Raw genomic sequence first — 24,606 nt, 5'->3', positions numbered from 1 at the left:
TTATATTAGTTTCAGGTGTTATATTAGTTTCAGGTTTTTTTTTAAGGAAGATGAATTAAGTATGCGTTTTCTTTCTGGACTCAAGTAAGGCCAACATTAGTAGTAGCAGTAGAAGTGGCAAATGAAAAACAGAGACGGATCCGAAGCATAGATTTCAGAAGCATATTTGAAGACTTGGTAATTGTTGGAATGTGGAGAATTAAGGAAAGGCCTGGCTTTAGATGTTCTTTTTAAATTAGATGTTCTTCCTAAATATAAATTACTGCAAATTAAAGAAATTTTTGCTAGTGTTTACTAGTTACTTAAGTGTTTCATTACTTAAGTTTAGTATATACTCTATATCAGAAACTCATCTCAGACTTTAATTTTACAACTTAATGCCCAGTGTAGTCAATGGTTTAAAATTGCACCGTAGGGGCGCCTGGGTGGCTCAGTTGGTTAAGCATCTGACTTCGGCTCAGGTCATGATCTCATGGTCCATGAGTTCGAGCCCTGCATCGGGCTCTGTGCTGACAGCTCAGAGCCTGGAACCTGTTTCAGATTCTGTATCTCCCTCTCTCTCTGACCCTCTCCCATTCATGCTCTGTCTCTCTCTGTCTCAAAAACAAATAAACGTTAAACAAATTTTTTTAAAAATTGCACCCTAATAACTGTGGGTGAGAATATAAATTGGTGCAGCCACTATGGAAAACAATATGGAGGTTTCTCCAGAATTTAAAATCACTATAGGAAATCACTATCTCAAAGAGATTATCTTGGAAACAGTCTAAGCATCCGTCACTGGATGAATGGATAAAGGAAATGTGGTATATACATATGATGGAATATTTTTCAGTCATAAAAAATAAGGAAATATACTAGAGGGCATTATACTAAGTGAGATAAGTCAAAGCCAAATACTGTGTGTGCTAACTTATATGTGGAACCTAAAAAAAGGCCATACTCAAAGAATAGAGAGTAGAATGGTTGCTACGAAGGACTGAGGGTTTGGGGAGATGAGATGTTGGTCAAAGGGTACAAACTTCCAAATAGAGGATGAATAAATTCTGGAGATCTCATAGTGATAACAATTGACAGTACTTGAAAATGCCCTTGAGGGGTGCCTGGGTGGCTCAGTCGGTTAAGCGCCCGACTTCAGCTCAGGTCACGATCTGGCGGTCCGTGAGTTCAAGCCCCGCGTCAGGCTCTGGGCTAATGGCCCAGAGCCTGGAGCCTGCTTCCAGTTCTGTGTCTCCCTCTCTCTCCGCCCCTCCCCCGTTCATGCTCTGTCTCTCTCTGTCTCAAAAATAAATAAACGTTAAAAAAAAAATTAAAAAAAAAAAAATGCCCTTGAAAATTGTTACAGGAGTAGATCTAAAATGTTCTCCCCACCAAAAAATAAGTAATTATGTGAGTGAATGGAGGTGTTATGTAACCTTATGGTGGTAATCATTTCACAATATACACATATCGTCACACCTTAAACTTACATATGTTGTGTGTCGATAATATCTCAATAAAGCTGGAAAAGAAAGATAAGAAAAAACATAAAATTGCACTCTAAGTTCTCAATCCTCCTGCATGCAAACACAGATCATGGTATTCCATAATATATGATTAAACATGCAGGATTTTTACATCTCATTTTACAGATTCCATTAAGTTTTGCTTTTAGACCCAAAGATTTTGGAATGACTTCCACTTCTGTGAAATGAAGATGTTTCCCATTCATCTCTCTGATAGCCAGAGTGAACCAGTTAAGTTCAGAAATACTTTTAAGCAATATGATTTTTCAGATTCTGTGCAAGCATTGGTGAGCCAGAAGTAAAGAAGACACTGCCTTCCATCAAGGAGCTCACAATCAGATGTGGAAACAGAAAGTCATATATAATTATGCCACTGTGAGACATGTGCACTAATTTGCAAAAGTGGTACAGAGAAGCCAGTGACAAACTCTTTGAGGAATGGCCAGAATGGAAATGGCACCTGAGAAGAATTTTGAACAAGCAGACATTTAAGGCAAGAGCAAGTACAAACTTGGGAAGTCATCAACAAACACAGCAGGTTCAAGGAACCACAAATAGTTCAGTCTAACAGGAGAGTAAGTTTTGAGAAATAAAGATACGGGTAAGGCTAAACAAGTGTGCAAGGGCCAGATAAGGAAATGCCTTTTATATCATAAGAAGTAACTTAGACTTTATATTACAGGCAGTGGAAGACGATTCATGTTAGAAGAGGTGTGGTAGAGTAAGACTGGTGTTCCCAATAAACCCAGTTTTGTAGGAGTGTGTAGGACAGATTTGGAGGAACAAAGTCCTTTGAGACACAAATTAGGGGTCCATTTTTTGGACCAGATATGAAATGAGAAAGACTGGAGCTGCAACGGTAGAGTATAGAATCCAATAAATAAATACTTTGCTTTTTTAAATAAGCAAAAGTCATTTAGGTGGACCGTTACCTTTCCCCTTCATGACAAGTGGTTATGAGCCCTATTTTCTTTATAGTCAGCTACTAACCAAAGTCATTCTGGGAAACTTGACATCCTGCACGATCTGTCCTCTTTGATAAATGTTCCAGGGAGTCAAGACAGTCACCTGTCAAAATTGATAAGTGAGGCAGCAGCAGGGATTGCAGTCTTATTTGTAAGGGCACAGCTGCCAGCACTTGCAGCCTGTTTACCTCTAGACAGGTCTGTCTCGCTCTGAGACTTTTCTATTTCCCCCCCAAATAGCCCCAAAACACATTGAGGCTATGCCTACCTGTGCGAGATATTCATTCCAGAGTAGTCTGCAAATGCCGGAGGAGGATAAAGAGGCTACTTTCATTAGACTGTTTCACAACTGAAGAGTTTCAATATCTTTAAAAGGGAAAGCATGAACCTGACCAATTCTCTGTAGGCATTTAGCAAAATAGGTAGTAAATTCTGTGAAATAGAAAAGCCCAAGGGATTACTGGGCAGTGTACTTCTAAAATCTTAAAATGCTCATTACCGCATGCATGGAAGGTATCTGAGGAATAAGGAGCCATTTTTTGATTAAAAGGACTTAGTTCTGAACAATAGAGTGACTGGTGTTTTTAAATTAAATACACAGGAAGGCACTTAAACTTCATCCTCTGCTTTTGTGAAGGAAAGAAATGAGAGTCTCAGAGGACCACCCCAGCCCTGATGAGAAGTCCACAGCACAGTTCTGTACAATGAACTTGTTCTTTGTTTCTTTTCTCTTTACCAATGGGATTGTGGTTATCTGTGTACATGAACACATTGCTTGCAGAATCTAAGATGAAAAGAGCCAAAATCTAAATAGAGCAACAGCAGGATTTTGGTCTACCCATGGTGTGGTCATTAACAAAACTTCCATTCACACTGGAGACTCAAAAGTTCTTAACATGAACATTTGCTTTAAATGAGATGCTTGCAGCAGTTAGGGAAACTAATTCTGGCAGACATCCAGTAGTTCTTGTTGCCAGACCATTCTGCCTCACACTGTTTAGGACACTGTATTTTAAAAATTAAACTGATCTTTTTTTCTCTCTCTCTAGAAAGCAAATAATGATTCTTTGAAACTACAGTGATCTTCGCCTTCTAGCACACGGCGGTGAATGGGCAGGTTTTCTCTGCCACACGTGTTCTACAATTGTTATAACCCTGGCAGTGTTCTAAAGGTTTTGCCTTTCCTTTACTGCAGATTTCCTCTACTGCCCAATTGACAGTTGAAGTTCAATTTTTCACTGAGATTTGTTTAAGTCCTTCCTGTGATACAGCCTTCACATTCTCCTGCTGAGATTTTTCCAAGACCTAATAGACCCCATCATTAGAAAACATTTTACAGTACTCGAATTGGCTTTCCTTATGTTGAATTACATCCAGTGTTTCCTCTACATTGCCCATTATAGAAGTAATTTGCAGAATTTCTGCATTTTAGCCAGAAACATTCAGAGGGAGTGACTGCCTGGGGTGCTGGATACCAGTGGCATTGCCAAGCTGGAAAGGACAGAGCCCCAGGGCTGGTGTATGTTCCAGAGGAGGGGTGTGCATTTCTGAATTTCCATGTGTACCCAAATTACTATCTCTGTAATTACACATGTTTCTTGTCCCCCTTATAAATTCATGGATACACATGCTTGCACAGGCCATTTCCCACTCTTACTTCTCCTAGATTAGATATGGAGTTAAATTTGGATACTCCTAGTGGTTACAGAATGGCACTTTTGTGCTATAGTAAACCATGTGCCATGTGCCTTCTTTTGTTTGTAAAACCAGTATCCTTAATATCTAGTATCAGACACACTTAAAAGTGTTTTATAGGAGTTGTATTGGATTTTTGCATTCATTCATGGAATTTTTATTTTTTACATCATGTGCAATAGTATAAAAGAATTATACAATCTCTTCCCTCGGTAAACTAGCATCTATTACCCATTTTAAGTGCACAGATAACAGTTACCAGTTTCCTTACAAAATGCCTATATTTAGGTGAAACACAGACAGTAAGAAAATAAGACTTTTTTCTGGCTGTACTCTCTCCCCCAGTCGTTTGGGTTCTTCAAGTCCCCTCTCAAAATCCTTCCAGAAACTTCTGAGAATCCTCAGGGTAGGTCACATATGTGTTTTCAAACTGCCTTGTTGATACTCAATAAAATCTGACGGTTTCTTTCCTTCTGGCTTCAACTGTGATGACCATATCCTCTGCTGGACCTAATGTTCTTGATGTGCACTTTCTTTCCCTCTCTCCATTTTGGATTGTCCCAGATGGCTTGCTCAGATCACTGCATACACGCCATGCTGTGTTCCAAGGGTTACCTCAGGGAGAAGTGGCAGTTGCCGATCTTTATGCCTTGGGGGTCATAAAGAGCTAAAATATGTCTTCTATATTCACTTGTTTTCTTTTGTACTTTTAGGACAAAGGCCTCAATCTGTAATGGCAGGTCTAAAAATAGTCTCTGTAATGCTATGTTACATTGTCAACTTGCCTGCAAACAAGATGCAATAAATACCTGCCTAGTCAACACCCAAGTGTAGAAAAAGAACATTACCATGACATTGCAGCCCTGTGGTGGCTTCTCCCTAATGTGTCTCCTTACCTTCTCCCTTAGGAGTAACCAGTATCCTGAATTTTATGCCTGTCGTTATCTTGCTTACCTGTATAATTTTGAGACATAAGTTTGTAGTTCTAAACAATATGTTCTTTAATTTTACGTCTTTAAACTTTTTTTGCAACATACTGAATGTATTCTCCTTAAACCTGTATTTTTTATTCAGAATTACAAGCCTTGTTCCTAGTTGATCCAAGATGTTATATATAGCTGCAATTCACTAATGTTCACTACTAGGTAGGATTAACATTTATGAAAATGGCATAGTTTATGTGCTCAGTGGGCATTTGAGTTGTTTCCAGCTTCATAATATTACAATGCTGCTATGAATTGTTTTGCATGTACAAACTAGTGAGTATTAGCACTTTCTAGGGAAACTCCTGGGTATAGGATATACACGTTCACTAAGCAGTGAGTGCCTGGGCTAATTCTAACTCCTACCAACAGCGTGAAGGTGCTCCTAGGTGCCACATTCCCAAAAACACTTTAGACTTATGATTTTCTCTAAAGATAATTTTCTTCAGTTATCATATTGTGATATTCAGTTTTCTCCAGGTATCATATTGTGGTTTCAAATCTCCTTTCTCCTAAAAAATTTTTAAAATAAAATCTCCTTTTTCCTGATGATTAATAACGCTGAGCATCTTCTCATATGTTTATTGGACGTCTCAGTTTTCTTCTTCTGTATAATACCATTTCAATATTTGCTCATTTCTATACTGATTTTTTACTGATCAATTTTTTTAAGAGTTCTTTGTGCCCTAAACTGTGAAATCAATCCTTTATTTAATACAAATATTTGTGCATAATACAAATATTATTTCCCAGTTTGCGACTTGTCTTTTCACTTTTTTATGATACCTTATGATAAGTAAAAGTTTCTAATTTTAATATCATAAAATACGGTAATATGCTGCTTCATGGTTAAGGCTTCTTCTATCTAGTTTAAAAAAATACTTCCTGGGGTACCTGGCTGGCTCAGTTGGTTAAGCTTCCCACTCTTGATTCCAGCTCAGGTCATGATCTCACAGTTCGTGAGATCCAGCCCCCATGTTGGGCTCTGTGCTGACTGTACAGAGCCTGCTTGGGATTCTCTTTCTCCTTCTCTCTGCCCCTCCCCTGCTCATGCATTCTCTCTCTCTCTCTCTCTCTCTCTCTCTCTCTCTCAAAATAAGTAAACATTTTTAAAAATCCTTCCTTCCCAAATGAGTGGTTTTTATTTTGTATTCTAAATTTTTAAAAATAATTTTGCTTTCACTTTAATCTTAGATTCACAGAAGTTATTTTTTCACATTTTTGTTATTTTTATTGTTGATATGACATGAATGAATGAATAAATGAATCTCAAAAAGATGAATGGGTGAGGAGAAATATGGAGAGAAGGGAAGTTAATTATTTGGGGGTTTTTAAGTTTTTATTTTAATTCCAGTTAACATACAGTGTGATATTAGTTTCAGTTGTATAATACAGTGATTCAACACTCCATACATCACCTGGTGCTCATCATGAGAAGTGTGCTCCTTGATCTCCTTAACACCCGCCCCCATCCCTCACACACAGATTATTTTTTATTATGGTTGGAGTTTGGGGCCCAGATTTTTTTTTTCAATATGGATTACATGTTCTCTTAGTACTGCTAATTAAAAGTTCACATTTTGGGGGCACCTGGGTGGCTCATTCGGTTGAGCATCTGACTTCGGCTCAGGTCATGATTTCAGGTTTTGTGGGTTCGAGCTCTGTATCAGGCTCAGCGCTGACAGCTCAGAGCCTGGAGCCTGCCTCAGATTCTGTGTCTTCTTCTCTCTCTGCCCCTCCCCCGCTCACACTCTGTCTCTGTCTCTCAAAAATCAATAAAAACGTTAAAAAAATGTTTTTTAAGTTAAAAAATTTTAAAAATTAACATTTTGGGTGTGCCTGGGTGGCTCAGTGGGTTCAGCATCCAATTCTTGATTTTGGCTCAGGTCATGATCTCACCATTCGCGGCATTGAGCCCACCTCTGGGCTGACAGTGCAGAGCCTGCTTGGGATTTTCTCTCTCCCTCTCTCTCTGCCCCTCCCCTGCTTGTGCTGTCTCACTCTCTCTCTCTCTCTCAGAAATAAGTAAATAAACATTAAAAAAAATTTTTTAAGTCCACGTTTTTCTTGATAGGTAATTACAACTCCATCATAAATCAAGTTTCTGTGTAGGTGTGAGTTTGTTTCCGATTTCTCGTGTCTGTTCCATTGGTCAGTTTGTCAAGCTGTATGCCATACTATACTGTCTTAAATTGTATTGTAACTTTATTAGAAGTGCTGGTAGCTGGCTGGATAATTCTCTTCCCCTATTCTTCACAAGTGTCTTCAGTATGCCTTGTCATTTGCAGTTCATATAAATTTTTTAATTATCTGTGCAAGCCTATGGCAATGTTATAGGGAATTTGAATTTCTTCATCAATTTGCAAAGAATGAACTCTTTGTAGTATTGATTCTTCCAATTCATGAACATGTGGTCTCTTTTTCTCTAGGTCTTTAATATCTTCCAATAGATTTTATAATTTTCTCCATAAGGTGCTTACACATCTTTTTATTAGCTTTATTCCTAACAATTGCTATTTTTTCTGCAATATTACATAATAGATAAGAGCACAGACTCTCTAATCCAATTCTTCCCTTTTCTAGTTGTGCTTTGAGAAAATCACTTAACCTCTTTGTGTCTCAATTTTCTCATATATAAAGTGGGGATGTTTATATACCAAACCTTTGGAATCATGAGAATTAAATGCACTGTAAAGTGCTTAAAACATTGCCTAGCACAAATTAAACTTAATGTGTTTGCTATTATTGTTAAGAAGAATATTTTCATAATTGATTAATTCACACTTGAAAGTAATATATTTATTCTTCATTTATTGGGAATAATATTCTGTAGCTCTACATTAGATCAAGATTGTTAATCATATGGTTCAAATATTCTATATCCTTAAACTTATATTGCCTGATCTACCTATGAATCACCATTATAGTGATAGATTTGTCAAACTCTATCTCTAATTCTATCATTTTTTTTTTTTTCTGCAACTTGAAGTCATAGTTTGAGATGCATCTGAGTGCAGAATGTTTATTTCTTCCTGGTCAATTTAACTTTTTCTAAAAAAATTAAAAATGTAGTGACTATTTCTTCGATGACCTTTTCTCTACAATATATTTTATTATATTGTAACATAGCCACACCAGCTTTCTCTTGGTGTTTCATGACATACCTTTTCCACTTTTACTTTCAGCTTTTCTGAACTTTTATGTTTCACATGTGTTTCTAAGCATCTCTTGCTACAAGTGTTTTTGTACAGTTTTTGTGTAGCTGGGTTGTTGTTGCATTAGCGGTGGCAGTGGTTTGTTTGCATTTGTATCTTGTCATTTTATGTTGTATAACTACACCATTTGGTCTATTTATATTTGTTATAATTATTTATAAATTTGGACTTAATTCCATTATCTTGTACTGTACTTCATTTGTTTTCTCTCTTCTGTTTCTTTTTCTCCCCTTTTTAATCTTTTATGTGAATTGATCATGTTTTTCTCATTCCATGTTTTCCCTTCCACTTAATTTTTATAATTAAGTAATATTTTTACCCTCCTCCTAAACAAGAATACAGGGAATCAAGGACACTTAAACTCTAACCACATCCCTCCTGATTTATATGTTAACTTGATAAACATTTTAATTTGTTCTGGCCTTATTTCAACCCTTGAAGCCATTGTACATAATATAACTTGTTACATACACTCCATTTTTGTTTAGCTTATCTTTTCATTTGTTTTTTCATCTCAGACCTTACACCAGAATTTGCCTTCTGAACTTGAAATATTCTTCCTGTAGGAAGAGTGTGCTATTGGCAAAATATTTTGGTTTTTTGTTTATATGAAAATATCTTTATTTTAATTTTGTTCTAAAAAAAGATATTTCCCCTGGATATAGAACTCTAGATCAGCAGATGTTTGCCTCAGCACAACAAAGATACGATCCCACTGTATCTTTACTCATACATGAGACAGGTACAATTCACAATAAAGACACTGATTCCTGGATTGACAGATTAATGGTTTTCATCAGTTCTGGAATATTCTCCGCCTTTATCTCTGTGTTTCTTAACTTCTATTTCTTATTTTTCATTTCTTTGTCTCTGTGTGCATGGTAGGTAATTTTGTCAAATCTGTCTACTAGCTCACTAATTTCTGAGTAATTCTCTCCTCAGAGATATCTATAACTTATTTTTTATATTGGTTATTTTTATACCCACTCTTTCCTCATATTTGCAATATTTTTCTATTTTTTCATTATATTAAACCCCCTTATATATATTTGTAATGTCTTTGCAAACATGATGCCTGTTAATTTTTTTCTCCTGTGAAATCTCACTCTTAGTGCATTGTTTCTTTTTTTTTTTTTTTAATTTTTTTTTCAAAGTTTTTTATTTATTTTTGGGACAGAGAGAGACAGAGCATGAACGGGGGAGGGGCAGAGAGAGAGGGAGACACAGAATCGGAAACAGGCTCCAGGCTCGGAGCCATCAGCCCAGAGCCTGATGCGGGGCTCGAACTCACGGACCGCGAGATCGTGACCTGGCTGAAGTCGGACGCTTAACCGACTGCGCCACCCAGGCGCCCCTTTTTCTTGTGTGCTTTATGAAATTAGGCTGCAAGCTTATTTTTATTCTAACTTTATCTCTGGTCTCTTTGAGCCTGGGTTTCTCCAGCCAGAAAGTACACGTTTGTTTCTGCCAGTATTTATCATGATCATTCCCATGTTATAAAAGTTATTTGGAGTCAATATTCCATTGTTCATTGTTTAGATATTCTCTTATTTAAGAATTACCAAATTGAGGACATTTATGATATTTTGCTATTATGAATTACACAGTAGTGAACAGATGCTGATATACGTCAGATGCTGATGTTTTTGTATGTAGTTACCAAACCAGACTACAGAATACATAATGGCATGATTGAAGTTAATTTTCAAGTGGCCAAAATGATCACACTAATCTCATTGACAACAAATAGAGAAACATGCTTACTCTTCAAAGGCCCAAGGAAAAAGCAGTTCATAAAGCAGTTGGGCAAATAACCATAAAATAATTTTTAATAAATAAGTATGTTAAATATAAATAAAACATTTAAAATTAACTTGATTATTTCATCTACCCAATGTCATAAAATACTATTTAGATTCTTTTAGAATGACATAAATTGGCATCATGATTATGCAAACATATAATTATATACCTATGCATCCAGCACCAGGGAAAGTAAACCATCTAGAATAAAGACCAATATGTATGTGTGGGAATACATACATTCTTATGAAAATTTGCCAACTCGCCATGTCTAAAATAGCATTCATTTGCCATTTTTAAAAAGAGATGGTAAGATAATATCAGTGCTATTTGCAATCCACTGTTTATTTATGACTCCTGTGGGTACAGAGGAGTTGTGAGGAAATTTAGAAAATTTGTGTGTATATGAAATTTGTGTGTATGAAATTATGCCATTAAGTAATGTTATATGAATTTTGTGGGAACTCCTCCAGTGTTTAAGAAGGTGCATACCTCCCCAAAATGAGCTTTCTCCTTTCTAAGGATGAGTGTTAAAATTCATACCTTGCTTCTTGATTTTAAAAAGAAATCAAATATCTTGAATTTTTTGGATAAAAGGTAAAATGTTGAGTAAAGCTTTAATTTCAACATTCTATGACCTGTTGTTATATTTTGGAATAGATCTATTTTAGGGTTTAAGTTCCGTGGTTAGATGAGCTATATCAGTAGAGATAAGAGGACACATTTAATTATATAAAAGTGCTACTTTACTAAACAAGTACAAAAACACACAAAAAACTGGGGAACAATCATTGTGACATTTATGGGATCTTGAGAGGTTTAAAAGTCTTGTACCTTTTCCTGTTATGATGACCACAGGCAAATCTCCCTAGCCCCCACTATAAAATAGCTTAGAAAAGGCTTACAATAATAGCCCAGTGCCTCATTAGAAAAGCCTGTATTTCCTGCTTCAGTAACCAGCTGATGGAAATAAAGTTCATCTTGTCAACAGGTTTATTTATTTCCCATTCTTCTTCTTTGCTAATCTTCCTTTTATGTTTCCTTAATAATACATACTGGAAAAGTTCCTGAATGCTTTTCAAATAAAAAGAAGTTCTGGGGAGGATTGACAAATTTCTGTTGTGTCAACATAGACACGGGCGTCTCCCAGTCTGGAATCCAATGTATAATATCTGAAAAAGATGAATGTAGACCCTCCTCTTCTCATTCATCAGATCAGGAGATATTCAGGTCTACTAATTGGTTTTAATGCATGTTATTAGGATTTTATTGCCGGTACAATAAAGACACAATGCATTTCATGTATCATAATAGACTGGCATTAAAAAATAACTAGTAGGGCTGGCTCCAAAAGAAGGAATAGAAAAGGAAAAGTCTAGAATTGGTGCTAACAAATGAGTTCTTTGGACACTTTGGGATCGTGACCAGTAGCCAAATGTAGAACCTATGAAGTACGAAATAATGCATGAATTCAGGATCAGCTGTCACCTACAATTAGTATGTATTTACCAGAAAAAAAAAACTATTATTGTTATACACGTGGTACTAATCTGGAGATGTGGAACTCCAAGCATCTTTTAATAATTAATCTTGTGGGTCAGATTTCTTACTGATCATCAAATGCTACAATAAAATACCATATTTTTGTGTGTGGTCATAATAGGACAGATAGTAGTTTGGATTTTCATAATAAGAAATTTTAATTCACTATTTGATTGTGTTTTCAACCAATGTCTTAAACATTTATTATAAAAATATAATAATGTGAAAAGACTACTTATCTTCATCTACTTCCAGGAACAAATTTACTCCATAATATGTTTCATAATGTAAAATCTTTGTAGTTTCTGTGCAATTTTTACAATTAATCTTCCCTATCTCTGAAGAAAGCAGTGGTATGCATTATTTTTCATCAAAAAATGTCATTGCCTACCAACATATTGACCCAACATGAAACATACATGGAATGTCAGCTGACACATTTAGATTAATATCTCCATGCAAGTTCAGAAAGTAGTTTTTGTTAACATGTCTCAGATGCTTTCCTTACATTAACCTTTAGCCCAAGTTTACAGTAAATCTGCCATCTGTACTAAACTCTGTGCCCTTGGGAGCAGTCTTTCAGTCCCACCAAACCAAAATATGCTCATTCATGGGTTTATCTTAGATTACAGCTCCGTACCTCTGCATTCTGCATTTTTCACCAGTTTGTCCGTACTCATATGTCTTGTCTCTCAAGGGGCAGGCAATGTCTCACCCTCTTTGCCAAACGCTTAACAGGGCTTCCAGTGTTCCAAAAGGTTGACTGCTGATGACATTGTTTCCCATTAAAATAAAGCAGTGATAACCACCATAATTTGTCATCCAAAGTTGATATTTATAACCTATTTCAGTCCTAGTTTACTAATTTCCCTGGAAGATGCTCCTGAAGATCATTTTGTGCATGTTTAGATTTAGCTTTTATTCCTTTCCAATGCTTACTGTGCCACCTCAAGTAGCTATAGATCATCTGTACAGACCCTTCTATTTAGGTAAAACATATTTTGCCTTTCTCAAGTAAATGTCTGCCCCTTCAAAACAACTATTTTTACTTTAAAACAGCATCCCAAACAATAGGTGGCATCTCTTTAGCTGATCTCCTTTACTGAAAACATGGCCAGCTCAAAAGCATGACAGGAAGCACAGTCATTGAATCAGGGACCTACCAGGGCACAAAGGGTCACCCTGTCCTTTTCAACTATTTACTTTGCAGAAAGCACATTGCTAATATCAAAGAAATGCTGTTAATGCTTTCTTTTGAAAAGGTGGCTTTTCAGTAATTCAAAGGAAAGATAGCTTACAAATGCCAGGAGTGGCAATACAATAAGGACAGCCGGACAATACAAGCAGTATTATCTCGGTGATAACAGGTGTTTGAGCCTCTCAGAGAATGCACAGTACTTTTGTATGCAAGTTAGTGCACTGTTCCTTCTTTTTAAATTTACTGTACAAATGCAGGGTTGAGAGAATATTTAAAAATTTTTCAACTCAAGCCCTTCCCTCCTAGAGTCCTCTATTCATCACCCTGATTCAGTGTATGGTGCAGCTCACGTCAGCTGTTCAACCTGGTTCCTGCCTCCACACATCCCACCTGTATCACAGGCTTCTGTCAGCTTCTCTCATCCCCCAGGATGATTTTGGCACTCACAACACACTCTCCTCCCTGCATGCCCCATACCTTCCATCTCAGGAGATAATGACTTAAAGAGTAATAGAAGAACCAGAGAGACAAGAGTAGAAAAAAGCAACTATATGAAAGTCGGGAGGCCTGGTTTCCACTCCCACCTCTGCCACTAAATTACCCAGTGAACGTGAGAAAGTCATTTATGTCAATAAAAGGTGGAGGGCAAGTTAACCAGTGTCTAAAATCCCTTCCAAATAGTTCTATGAAATAAATTATGCTTATATTACTTTCCTTAAAATTCAATCAATATTAAAAATAAAATAGGGGGAATTTATGCTTCTGCCTCAGTTGAGTATCAGGAAAACAAGTCTTTGCTTTCTCTCAGTTGTCCTAATTTCTGTTCATGGTTTATGGATGAGAGAAAGCTCATATATTTTCATACTGACCTCCCTCCCCTGTGTCTGGCCAGGACTTCCATTACAAGACATTGTAGAATTGGTCTACCTAGCCTATGTCTCTAACATTGATTCAGTAACCCCCTGAGCACCTTTTGCTGTAGTCACACTGAACTCATCCTCCAAAGAAAGGGTACCTTGTCTCTGGAACTTTCCGCATCTTGACTCATCTCTTGATTCTTGGCTCATCTCATTTATGGTGGGAGTTGGGGCGGGGGAGGGGGGGATATGTGTTTTACCACTGTGGTTAAGGGCCATGAGTCTGGAGACAAACTACCTGGATATGAATATTGGCTCTGCCACTTGTATGGTATAAGGTCCTTGGATAAGTCACTTATGCTCACTAATCTGTTTCCTTACTTGTAAAGTAGAGACAGTAATATCTACTGCTTAAACTTGTAGCAGTCAACAGGGAGTAATCAATGTACAGTGATTGACAGCTTACCCAACACAGCAAATGTTAGCCATTCTTGTTACAATTTTCAGAGTTAAAAATAAAGGAAGTGTGGTTTCAGATAAGATATGAAATTTAACAAAAAAGTAGCTAGCCCACATCTGATGAATGCCAAGACACATTAGTGAAGCCAGATCAGTCACTCCTCTGGAGAAACACTTCCAAAACTTTCAACATCACTTGGAGTAAAGCCAAAGTCCTTATAAGACCTTCCAGGCCCTGCATAGTCTGGAGGCCCTTCACCTCTGTGATCTGATCTCCTACCCACCCCCAAAGGCCTCAGCTCTCGAGTGATTACCATCTGGCTTCTTCCCCCAACCTGCCAGGCACATTCCTGGCATTTCCTTTGAATGCACCTACTGCCTGGGTTGCTTACCCCATGTGACCACATGGCTAAATTCCTCATCTCCTTCCTGATTCTGTTGCAATACCTTCTCCTTGATGAAGCTCACCCTGACATCCTGTTTAAAGTTACAACCCTTCGGCTTACCACATACCACATTGAGCTATCATGAGTTCTTTTTTGCTCGTGTCTCAATGAGTCTAGACAATGAGCTCTTAACTGACCACTAGACTAGAAAAGTGTATTGATAAAAAAAAAAAAAACTTTTCAAGTAAAACAAAACAAAAACCTGTGTTCAATTTCTGATTTAGAAAAATAGTTGCTAAGTGACCTTAGGGAAATTACTTAATGCTGCCCCTGAATTTCCTTATCTATAAAATGAAATTATAATATTTACTAAAAATTAACTGGAGCTCTCATCCAAGAGACAGAAGACACAAAACAAATGCTTAAAGAAAGAAAGGAGATATGGTGGCATACCAAACTGAAAATTCCAAGAGTTTGCTCTTTCAGGCATAACTTGATTCAAGGGCTCAAATGATGCCACTAAATTTCAGTCTTTCTCCATCTTTTGGCTTTTATCTTTTCTCTGCTGAATCCATCCTCAGGCTCTGTATATTGTGGTCAGATAAAGCTTTGAGATGCTCTTGATCTACATTCTTGCAGGTTTAAGTACAACAGAAAAGACAAGTGTTCTTTTCCCAATAGTTTCAACAAAAGTCTTGGGCCTGATTTTGATAGGCTTGAATTGGATCAAATACCCATCCTTAAAATAATCACTAAGGAAATAAAATACACTAATTTGCTAACATCTAGGTCACATGCCTGCCCCTGCAGCTGGAATCAGTCCTAAAAACATATAGAATGAGAAGGATGTAATTCTGCACAAGAAATTTAGGGTCATGTTTCCAAAGAGAGAAAAAAAATGAGTGCCAGGTGGGCCAGAAATTCTTATACAATGTATCACCCTCTCATATTTTTATAAAACTGAATTAAATATAATTTGTAAACGCTCATGAATAATGTTGATACATAAACACAATGGTCGATACATAAAAGTTTCTAATGCTGACTATAGTTCTTGGCACATAGCAGGTGCTAAGAAAATGTCAAGTGAATGAAGTGAATCAGTAAAAACTGATCTGGTAGAGTGATTCTTAGGATGAGTAATTTACAGATAATTTTCATTTATTTTCAGTTAACTCCCTGGTTAGCTTTCTTGTTGGCAGAGATTGTAAGAGACTAAGTGACATCTATTGTTTTTACAGCTTTCCGAATGTATCCTACTGAATCTAATACTATTATACTCAGGCACAAATATAGAAAAAGCAATTTCAGCCTACATCTCAACCCACTATAGCAGTTAACTCATCCAACGAATGCATATGGGGCTTCAGTTAAGTTTCCAGACTATGCTGGTACTGAGAATGTAAACAAAATGACATGGCACCATCATCAAGAGCTGGATTTCTTTGTTTCATATGTAAGGATTATAGGACATAACAATAAACATAGCAAAGAACTGCTTATAGAATAGAAAAAGAAGGGGCGCCTGGGTGGCTCAGTTGGTTAAGCGTCCGACTTCAGCTCAGGTCATGATCTCACGGTCTGTGAGTTCGGGCTCTGTGCTGACAGCTCAGAGCCTGGTGCCTATTTCAGATTCTGTGTCTCCCTCTCTCTGACCCTCCCCCGTTCATGCTCTGCCTCTCTCTGTCTCAAAAATAAATAAACGTTAAAAAAAATTTTTTTTAAAGAAAAAAAAAGAATAGAAAAAGAAACAGGCAATTTAAAAGAGTAAGCAACTTAGCTAAATACATATTTGCTAATAGAAAAGAAAAACATAAGTGATAGTACTTTTCAAGAAGTTAGTAAGCATCTGTAAAATTCTGAGAGAATTTTAGGGGCTTTACTTAAGAAAGGGGGATGGGGAGGGATAGCATCCAGAAAGTATCATTTAAGCTAAGAGCTGAAAATGAGAAAGAACTTTATATGGAACTAGAGGGAGGAGCTGTTGAGAATTCAGGCTTGGCGTTTGTGCTAGAAAGTGAATCCCATCTCTGCCTCTGATTTCCTGTGTGACTTTGGGAACATTACTTAACTTCTCTCTTTGCCTCATTCTCTTCATCAGTAAAATGAAAATAATAGTAACTGTGTTAAATATCGATAAGATACTACTTTCCTCTAAGCCCTTATCTTCTCTTGCATAAACTGATAACATTCCCCCCCAGCCTTCCTGTCTCTTATCCCCTGCAACTCACCCATGATACTACTGCCGAAGCCATTTTTCCACACTGCAAATCAGACTGTGTTACTTCTTTTACAATGATTCATCTTTACTTTTTGCAAATTATTTAGTACGGTGTGGCCATCCTTCCATGATATGGTCCTTGTCTACCTCTCCAGTTTTATTTTTCACCATGGCCCCTCACCACCCCAGTCTTAACCCTTAGATTTACACACATTAAATAAAGGTTCTTATAACTTGGCATGTTGGCTGCTTCCTATCTCTGTAACCTTTGTGTAGTCAGTGTTCTCTGCTTGGAAATTTGGTCTTGGTGAATGACAGAGTCAATTCTATTATCTCTTCCAACACACTCTTATTAGATTCTTCCAGCAGGCCCCAACCTAGAGCTGACCACCATACCAGATACATTGGATTTCCTCTTGCTCCACCCCAAGTGAATGATAGTAATGCTTTGTAGATATGTATATGGCAATGGGAATGATCTAATAAGGAAAGAGAAACTGATAATATAAGAGAAAGGGAATAACTGAAAGAGAAATACTCATGAAAAAAAAATGTTAAAGGAGTGGCTTATAGAGCATGGGTGGAGACATTGGCCTTTGAGACAGTTGGGCCTCCCTTTTTCATTGTAATAGAAGGACAGCCCACAGCACAGATTGAGGTGAATTTGGATTGATACACTGAGTGGAAGGAAGAAGCAGCAGTTCCTATTTCATAGTTTCTTTTTTCTCCATGAAGCATGGGACGGGGTACTGGCTAAAAGTGAAGACAGAGAAGACACCATAGCAGATTTGCAGAGAAGGGGGGTATAAAATACCAGTCTGGGAGACTGGAAAGTTGAGGTAGTAATAATCTAGTGTCCAAAGGGCTGTGAGGCAAGGTCATCGATTGAAAGTGAGGAGGTCCCGTTGGAGATTTGAGAAAAGAGGAGTAACTTGACAAGGGAAGTATCAAGTGATTGTCGGGCAGCATTGATGGTCAATTTGAGCTTTGTGTTAATGAATTTATGGTGAAAGAGTCAGTGTGGTCAGCATCGATGTGCGTTTCCCTGCAGGACCATACAGCTGCTCAGGTGAGAACATGGGGAAGTAATATCTGGGTTCACTCATGATTGACTTTTTGCTGGATGATATGGTAGAAGCAGAGAATGACAAGGGAGTTGTAGATTTTTTGGAAAGATTGTCATGGGTAAGTGTGGTTCTAAGGCATGCAAAAAGAGATAGGAGGGCATGAAGGAATTATTGAATGTGAAAAGTGGAAGAGTCAGTAGGTTCATGGTCTAGTGAAAGAGTAAACATGCTAAAGTAGGAATTCAAGAGTACCTGTGCTGATCAGACAGTGGAGTGCTGAAAATAGATATTTTAAAAGAAAAGCAACTATGGCAATGACCTTTTATGAATAGTCTTTTCTACACATTGTGTATGGCATGTTGAACAATTTTATGAGGACCTCCTCCCCCCAAAACTAACATATAAATCAGAAAGTCCAGCCACAAATGACTGTAGGTATTTAGCAATGCCGTTAGTAAGCTAATCAATGGTCATTTCCGTGTTTGTCCAAAACTCAAGAGTCAGCTGTGAATAATCCTGGACTTCAGGGTTTTTATAAAGGTAAACCACATGATCCTAGCACCTAAAAGCAACTGTTTTCTCTAAAGATACAACAAAAAAATAACTGACATAAACAGAGATTTTCCCTAGTTTCCTCACATGCCATTGTTCTTTGTTTTAGATGGAGCAGGACTGGGTGAGAGGCCATTGAAAAACATTGTTCATACAGTTAGAATGATTTTCTCGTTGCCACAGCAGAGGTAACACTACATAATTGGAGTATCACTTCTCACATACCTTGAATTTGTTCCCTATTTCTATTCCTGGTCCAGAATTACTGATTACTGGCATCATGAATCTACCCTCTCCTGATTAACAATATAAACAAAATTATTTTTTTTGTGAAGGTATAAAATTCATTCAAAATGGGAAGTTTATCACTTCCTAAGGTGGCTCAAAACACACGATGAGAAGCAGACAACCTGGACCCAGAAAAATGTGATTTCTATTATTTCCCAAAGGATCTAGGAAGCTCCTAAGAGGAGAAAATTGGAGTATTAAAATCTGCCTACATTTCACAGCAATATCATTGATAAGGAAAAAGTAGTTGATGAAGGACTTGAGTTAGGGATGTTAGTGGAAAGATGTTACCATATGACCTTACTTTTACCCTACTGTCTCTATAGAAACATGATTTACTTACTAGTTGTAGCAACTTGTTTTAGATGTTTGGAGATGGGTGTGTGAGCCTGTTGTTGCCATAGTGATGTGGGTATTCCAGGATTTTGTTATTTATTTCTTGCTAAGTATTATACCTGGTTTCCACTATCAAGATAATGATATTGAAGCCATTTTTTCACAGTAGACTATCTAGCTTCCATTAGCTGTGGGAGTTAAATTTTTATACTTCCCATTATTTCTTTGTTTTAAATAAGTGTTTTGTTGGAACAACTCAGCATGGTATTCCAATAGTTACTAATCAACATTACAAAATGTAAGACAATGATATATGATTAATACTAAGCTTGTATAGTAGTGCATCTGTTGTCGTATAAATATAAACCAGGAATATAAAATTAATAATAAAATAAAATAAAATAATAAAAGGAAGATATGGATACAATAGGCCCCTGTATCCCCTGTTTCCTGTGATTATCAGTTGACATCAATGACCATCCTGTCTGGCCCTGGTTCATCTTCAGACTTACATAGTACTGATTGCCTCTGAAATTTTCTCTTCATGGCTTGGACCTCAGAGCTCTTTAGGGTTTGGAAACAGTTTGCCTTAAAAGCCTTTGAAGGTACTTTCAAGCCGCATTCTTCCTCCAACAACACAGTCGTATCTAGAAAGCAAAAGTATGGATTGTTTTTTTCTTTTTAAGTTCCTAGTTTCTCGTTAGACCCAAAAATAAAATATGTAAAAGTTTCACAGTACTGTAGGGCAACTGATTTATGTATAAATCCCATTCTTTCTATGATTGGAAGGATGTTTCACGGCAAGCTTTACTAACTTTAACCTTCTACTCCACCCTCAGTTTCCATGCAATTAGTTTCTCACAGGATTAGAAACTGCTTTTATTTTTTAAAGGGACTTTATACATGTTCCCAAAACATAGCATCTTAAAGCACATTTGAGCCAGATGAATGTAGTTTTACCAGGTATGTGAAGTGACTCTTCTACTCCAGTCACAAATGACTTCAGGATGGTTAGCAGCACCATCATGCATGTCTGGCTTTGATTCGTATACACCTGTGAATTGTCTCTGTGGAGAAAATGTACAGAGGTAGCATTTCACTTTTATGTTTTTCATCAAACAGCTTGCTAGTGACAGAGGGAAAGGTATGAAAGTTGTTAGGGAAAACATTCTCTATTACCAGGAGGTTGTTTCTTCAGAAGTCAGAGGCTTGTGTGCTTTGTGAAAGGAATACTAAATTAAACCTGTACTAGAGAATTTCTTTCAGGTAATCAGGATTTACAAAGCCACCTTTGCCTCATACAGACAAAATGCTCCACAGGTAGCTGCTTAGAAGTTATTTCATCATAGAATTAAAGTTACTTTGATTCCAAAATGTATGCTTCTGTTGTACTAATAGGAAATAGGCAGTGTCTGAAACATTCTCAACCAAAGAACTACTGGCAAGTCCACATTTGTTACTGGTGTCGGATGGTTTGTGGGATCCAGGAAATCTCACTTGAGCCTCCTTCAGAGCCTGGAATCCTACCACCACAAGTTTAGTTCTTTGAATTAAGGCTTTGTATTTCCAGTCTTTATTAGTATAAGCCAAACCCTAAGTGGGCAACATTTAAAATCATTATTGCAAGAATCAGACTCTTAACTATAGAGAACAAATACATGGTTGCCCTAGGGTGGGGGGATGGGTGAAACAGGTGATGGGGATTAAGAGTATTTTATTACAATGACCACAGAGTAATGTATAGAATTGTTGGATCACTATATTGTACCCCTGAAATTAATATAACACCGTATGTTGAACATACTAGAATTAAAGTTAAAAATCTAATGAAAAATAATTATTAGTGATGATCTCTTTAAGAAATAATTTGTCAATTTTATTTATATCCCAAGAGCTACTTGTGAGAGAATAGAAGATAACATTATATGCCCAATTTTTCTAGGGGATTGGTAAGATGGCAAACCTGAAATTCCAATGACTGCCTGGATAGGCATATCTCTAGGAACTCCACGCAGTTAGAAAGAAGTAGGAGGGTGCTGAGTGTCTTTAAAATGGGATGTCAAAAATAATATCAGAACAGGGAGGGGGACAAAACAGAAGAGACTCATAAATATGGAGATCAAACTGAGAGTTACAGGAGGGGCTGTGGGAGGGGGGATGGGCTAACTGGGTCAGGGGCATTAAGGAATCTACTCCTGAAATCATTGTTGCACTATATGCTAACTCATTTGGATCTTAATTTTTAAAAATAAAAAATAAAACTGAAAAAAAATGGGATGTCAGAATGAAAGATGAGACCTATTCTACACTTTTGCTTAGGTCCAATACGATGACCATATTGAAAAATTATGTTGACCCAGGATCTTAGTCTTCTTTCCCTTGTGATTCTTGAGTAGATTCTTTGATCTGTGGCACTGAAATCTTATGGGTGGATTCTGCCTTTCTTATCTAAATAGATTGGTTCCATTTTATTGCAAAACATTTCATCGTGCCTCTTCTAAGCAAACACCAAAGCCGTGGCATGGCATTGAGAATGTAGAGAAAACACTCACAAAAGCAAAGCTCCTTCTACTAGTGTCTTCCCACAGCACAGGGAATTTCTCCCCTGCTATTGGAAGGACACTGAAAGTCAATGCATTTTAGTTTTGACTACAGCTCCTCATTTGCTTTAATTTAAAGGTCCCAATCTCAGTTCTTTATGGAGTGTTTAGGTTTCCTTGTAGGTCTCTTAGGAATCATAAGCTTCTTTACTCTTTAACTGTATACTGCACTGCTGTAATTGAAGCTCTTTTGTTGTTGTAATTTCTTCCTAATGTTACAGTTTCAGTCAAGTGTTCTTTCCCTGTGGAGGCATTAATTATGCCCAGTTTTGAAAATACCCTTGCTTAGTATATACTTTTTACTTCCAGTGCCAAATCATACCACTGGTTCCTATTCTTCCCCAAGGTGAAAGGGTTTACCACCTTTTTTCTTTACTGTTTAGCACTCACCATGCCCTTTTTCACCAGTTAGAAAGTCATTCTTCATAGTTTTCTGAAGTTCACCAATTTATGGTACATATCTCAGGACAGAGGATCTAAATTTTGTTTTGTTTGCTATCAGCTATGAAATTATTGGTCAGTAGAGCTTATGAGAGTCTCCCCTGGCTAAGGATTTACCTATGGTTTATAGCATGTCATTAAAATCAAATGGTTATTTTCCAATGGCAAAGCCTTCACTGAGATATCAAATTGAAAGGGAAGATCCTTCTTCAAATGTAGCAGAGAATAGTGGAAAATATCCTGTTGTTTGAAGTTAGGTGATTTTTCTTTTATTTAGTCCTGGTAACTGTTTCAGATAAAACACAGTTAGATGGATTCTTACTATAATCAAACTTAATAACCTTCTTTTCATTCACATACACACATGCATACACACATACACACACAATCCATCTCCCACTAAAGAGGAAAGCCTACTTAATTATTTTTTTACAAAAAGTTATATACTCTTCATCCAATTAGGAACAAGTTCCCCATGATGAGAACATCAATTTGTCTTTTAGTGCTTGGAATTAAGTGATTTATCCTAAAGTCATCTGTTTCTGAGAGTAGTACAAGTCTATTTCATTATATAAAAATGAAGTACACTGAAATTTATTATTATTTTACTGAACATAAATCAGGAAATAGATTCAATATACATTACCTAAGGACTGACATTTCAAGCCCCTTAGCCATGTGTTTCAGTAAATGTGTTTCCATGTTCATTTACTGCTACATTTTGAATCATTGCCTCTGCCCATATGACTGCTGATGTCTCTCCCTTCAGCCTGAATGAACCCATTTCATTCCAAGGGTGAGAGCATCTACAAAATAATAGAAAACCTTGGCCTGAGCTACACAAAACACTTTCTTATTATCATACTGTACAAAACTCAAAAGAAGAATTGATAGAGTCCAATGTAGTATTTTTGTATTTGGACTTTGTTTTATTAAAATATAAATAAAATCACAGTAGCTCCCAATATTTTTGTGAACATTTCTCTGCCTACTTTGACAGTCTCCAATATTTTATTGATTCCATTTTATTGATTTGTGCATATTTTATATTTTATTGTATAATTTTAGGGGGTTTTCAGTTTATGATTTGATACAAAAGAATTGCACTTATCTCTCCAATTGTACAATGAAAATTTGAAACATTGGCTTGAATATACATACAGAAAAACACATTGAAGGTAAATTTGGGTGATCCTGGTAACATAAGTTAATTTCAAATGCTGGGCAATAATTACGAAAAGCTCCTAACATGACCCGGAGAGTATCAGTGAGTTCTCCATTCTGCTGTGGGATTTCTCTCTGAGATAAATGTCGTTCTGTGTGTGTTTTTCTCTCAGGAGGTCGAGCTGTGTCGTGTTAGCAGTCAAGAGAAGCTGGGCCTGACAGTCTGTTACCGAACGGATGATGAAGAAGACACGGGCATTTATGTCAGCGAGGTAAGAAATGCCGAGGAGGGTAAGGAGGGGGAGGGAGACTCTGAGGAATGGAGTCAAATGACTGGCAATGAGAAAATCCTTGGGAGGCTTGAATGTGAAGAATTGGCCATGTTCCAGTACTTGTCACTTTCAATTAGGAAAGTAAATTATGTTGCCCAGGTAATGTAATTATTATCAGCTTGTTTAATGTGGACAGTTTCACCACAGAATCCCAGTAAGGAAAAGTGCAAAAATGGGAACATTGCCTGAATTTGAATAAATTCCCCTAAGGATGCAGAAACTCAAGCAAAGTTTTCGATGAGAAAACGTTTGTCCTTCCATTCCCTTTATCAGTGCTGTTAACAAGAGCACTGACTAATTGCGTGTTAAATCTAATATCACCGATGTCACATATTTTACTCTGCTGGCAGGATTGATAAACTTGAATATCCAAGGAGTGTATCTATAAGTTTGTTTTATTCAACCCCATAATCACTGTCAGAAAGTGAGATACTTAAATGTGAAACACTCTGAGTGTTAATTACCTTGGAAAAACCGTGAAGCAAAATTTGTTATTATAGGTGACTTTTTAAGACTCCCAAAAGAATCATTTTGAGAGTAGTAGGGTGTAATTTATTTTAATGATATGTACACATGACTAAAAATTATATACATGCAAACACACATATAGATGCATGTGTATTGTCTAATTCCTCCATATATATGTATACACACACATATATATGGGTGAAACTGTCTATGTATGTATGTATATGTGTGAAAAAGAAGTTAGACAAACTAGATACTAACTGATGTCCCATGCTGTTTCAAGTGTTCTTGGCCATGATCTTAAAATCATTACCTAACTTATTCAGCTTCAGCTTCCTCAACTAGAAACTTGGTACAATGCCTATCTCATTGCTTTTATAGAGGTGTTTAGAATATGGGAAAGATAACGTATTTAATGCACTTTGAAAACTACACAGCTCTATAAATGTAAATGTTACTCTTTATCACTTTACTGACTGGCTCCTGCAATGGAAAAATCTCTAGAGAATATTTGACTGATATACCTCTT

At 36.9% G+C, this 24,606-nt stretch overlaps 1 protein-coding gene across 2 annotated transcripts in view; it reads left to right on the top strand.

Moving 5' to 3' along the window:
- PDZRN4 (PDZ domain containing ring finger 4) overlaps window positions 1–24,606 on the top strand; it is a 363,370-nt gene that overhangs the window by 318,454 nt on the left and 20,310 nt on the right. For both annotated transcript variants that reach the window (XM_053895899.1, XM_019452465.2), the window contains one exon: window positions 23,451–23,549. In XM_053895899.1, the coding sequence (XP_053751874.1) occupies window positions 23,451–23,549 (99 nt within the window). The remainder of the gene's footprint in view (window positions 1–23,450; window positions 23,550–24,606) is intronic.

The sequence above is a fragment of the Panthera pardus genome, unplaced genomic scaffold (assembly GCF_024362965.1).
Source record: "Panthera pardus isolate Hobbes unplaced genomic scaffold, ASM2436296v1 HiC_scaffold_6, whole genome shotgun sequence".
NCBI lineage: Eukaryota > Metazoa > Chordata > Mammalia > Carnivora > Felidae > Panthera > Panthera pardus.
Note: the sequence above shows the minus strand (reverse complement) of the source record. Positions and strands in the feature narration are given on the sequence as shown.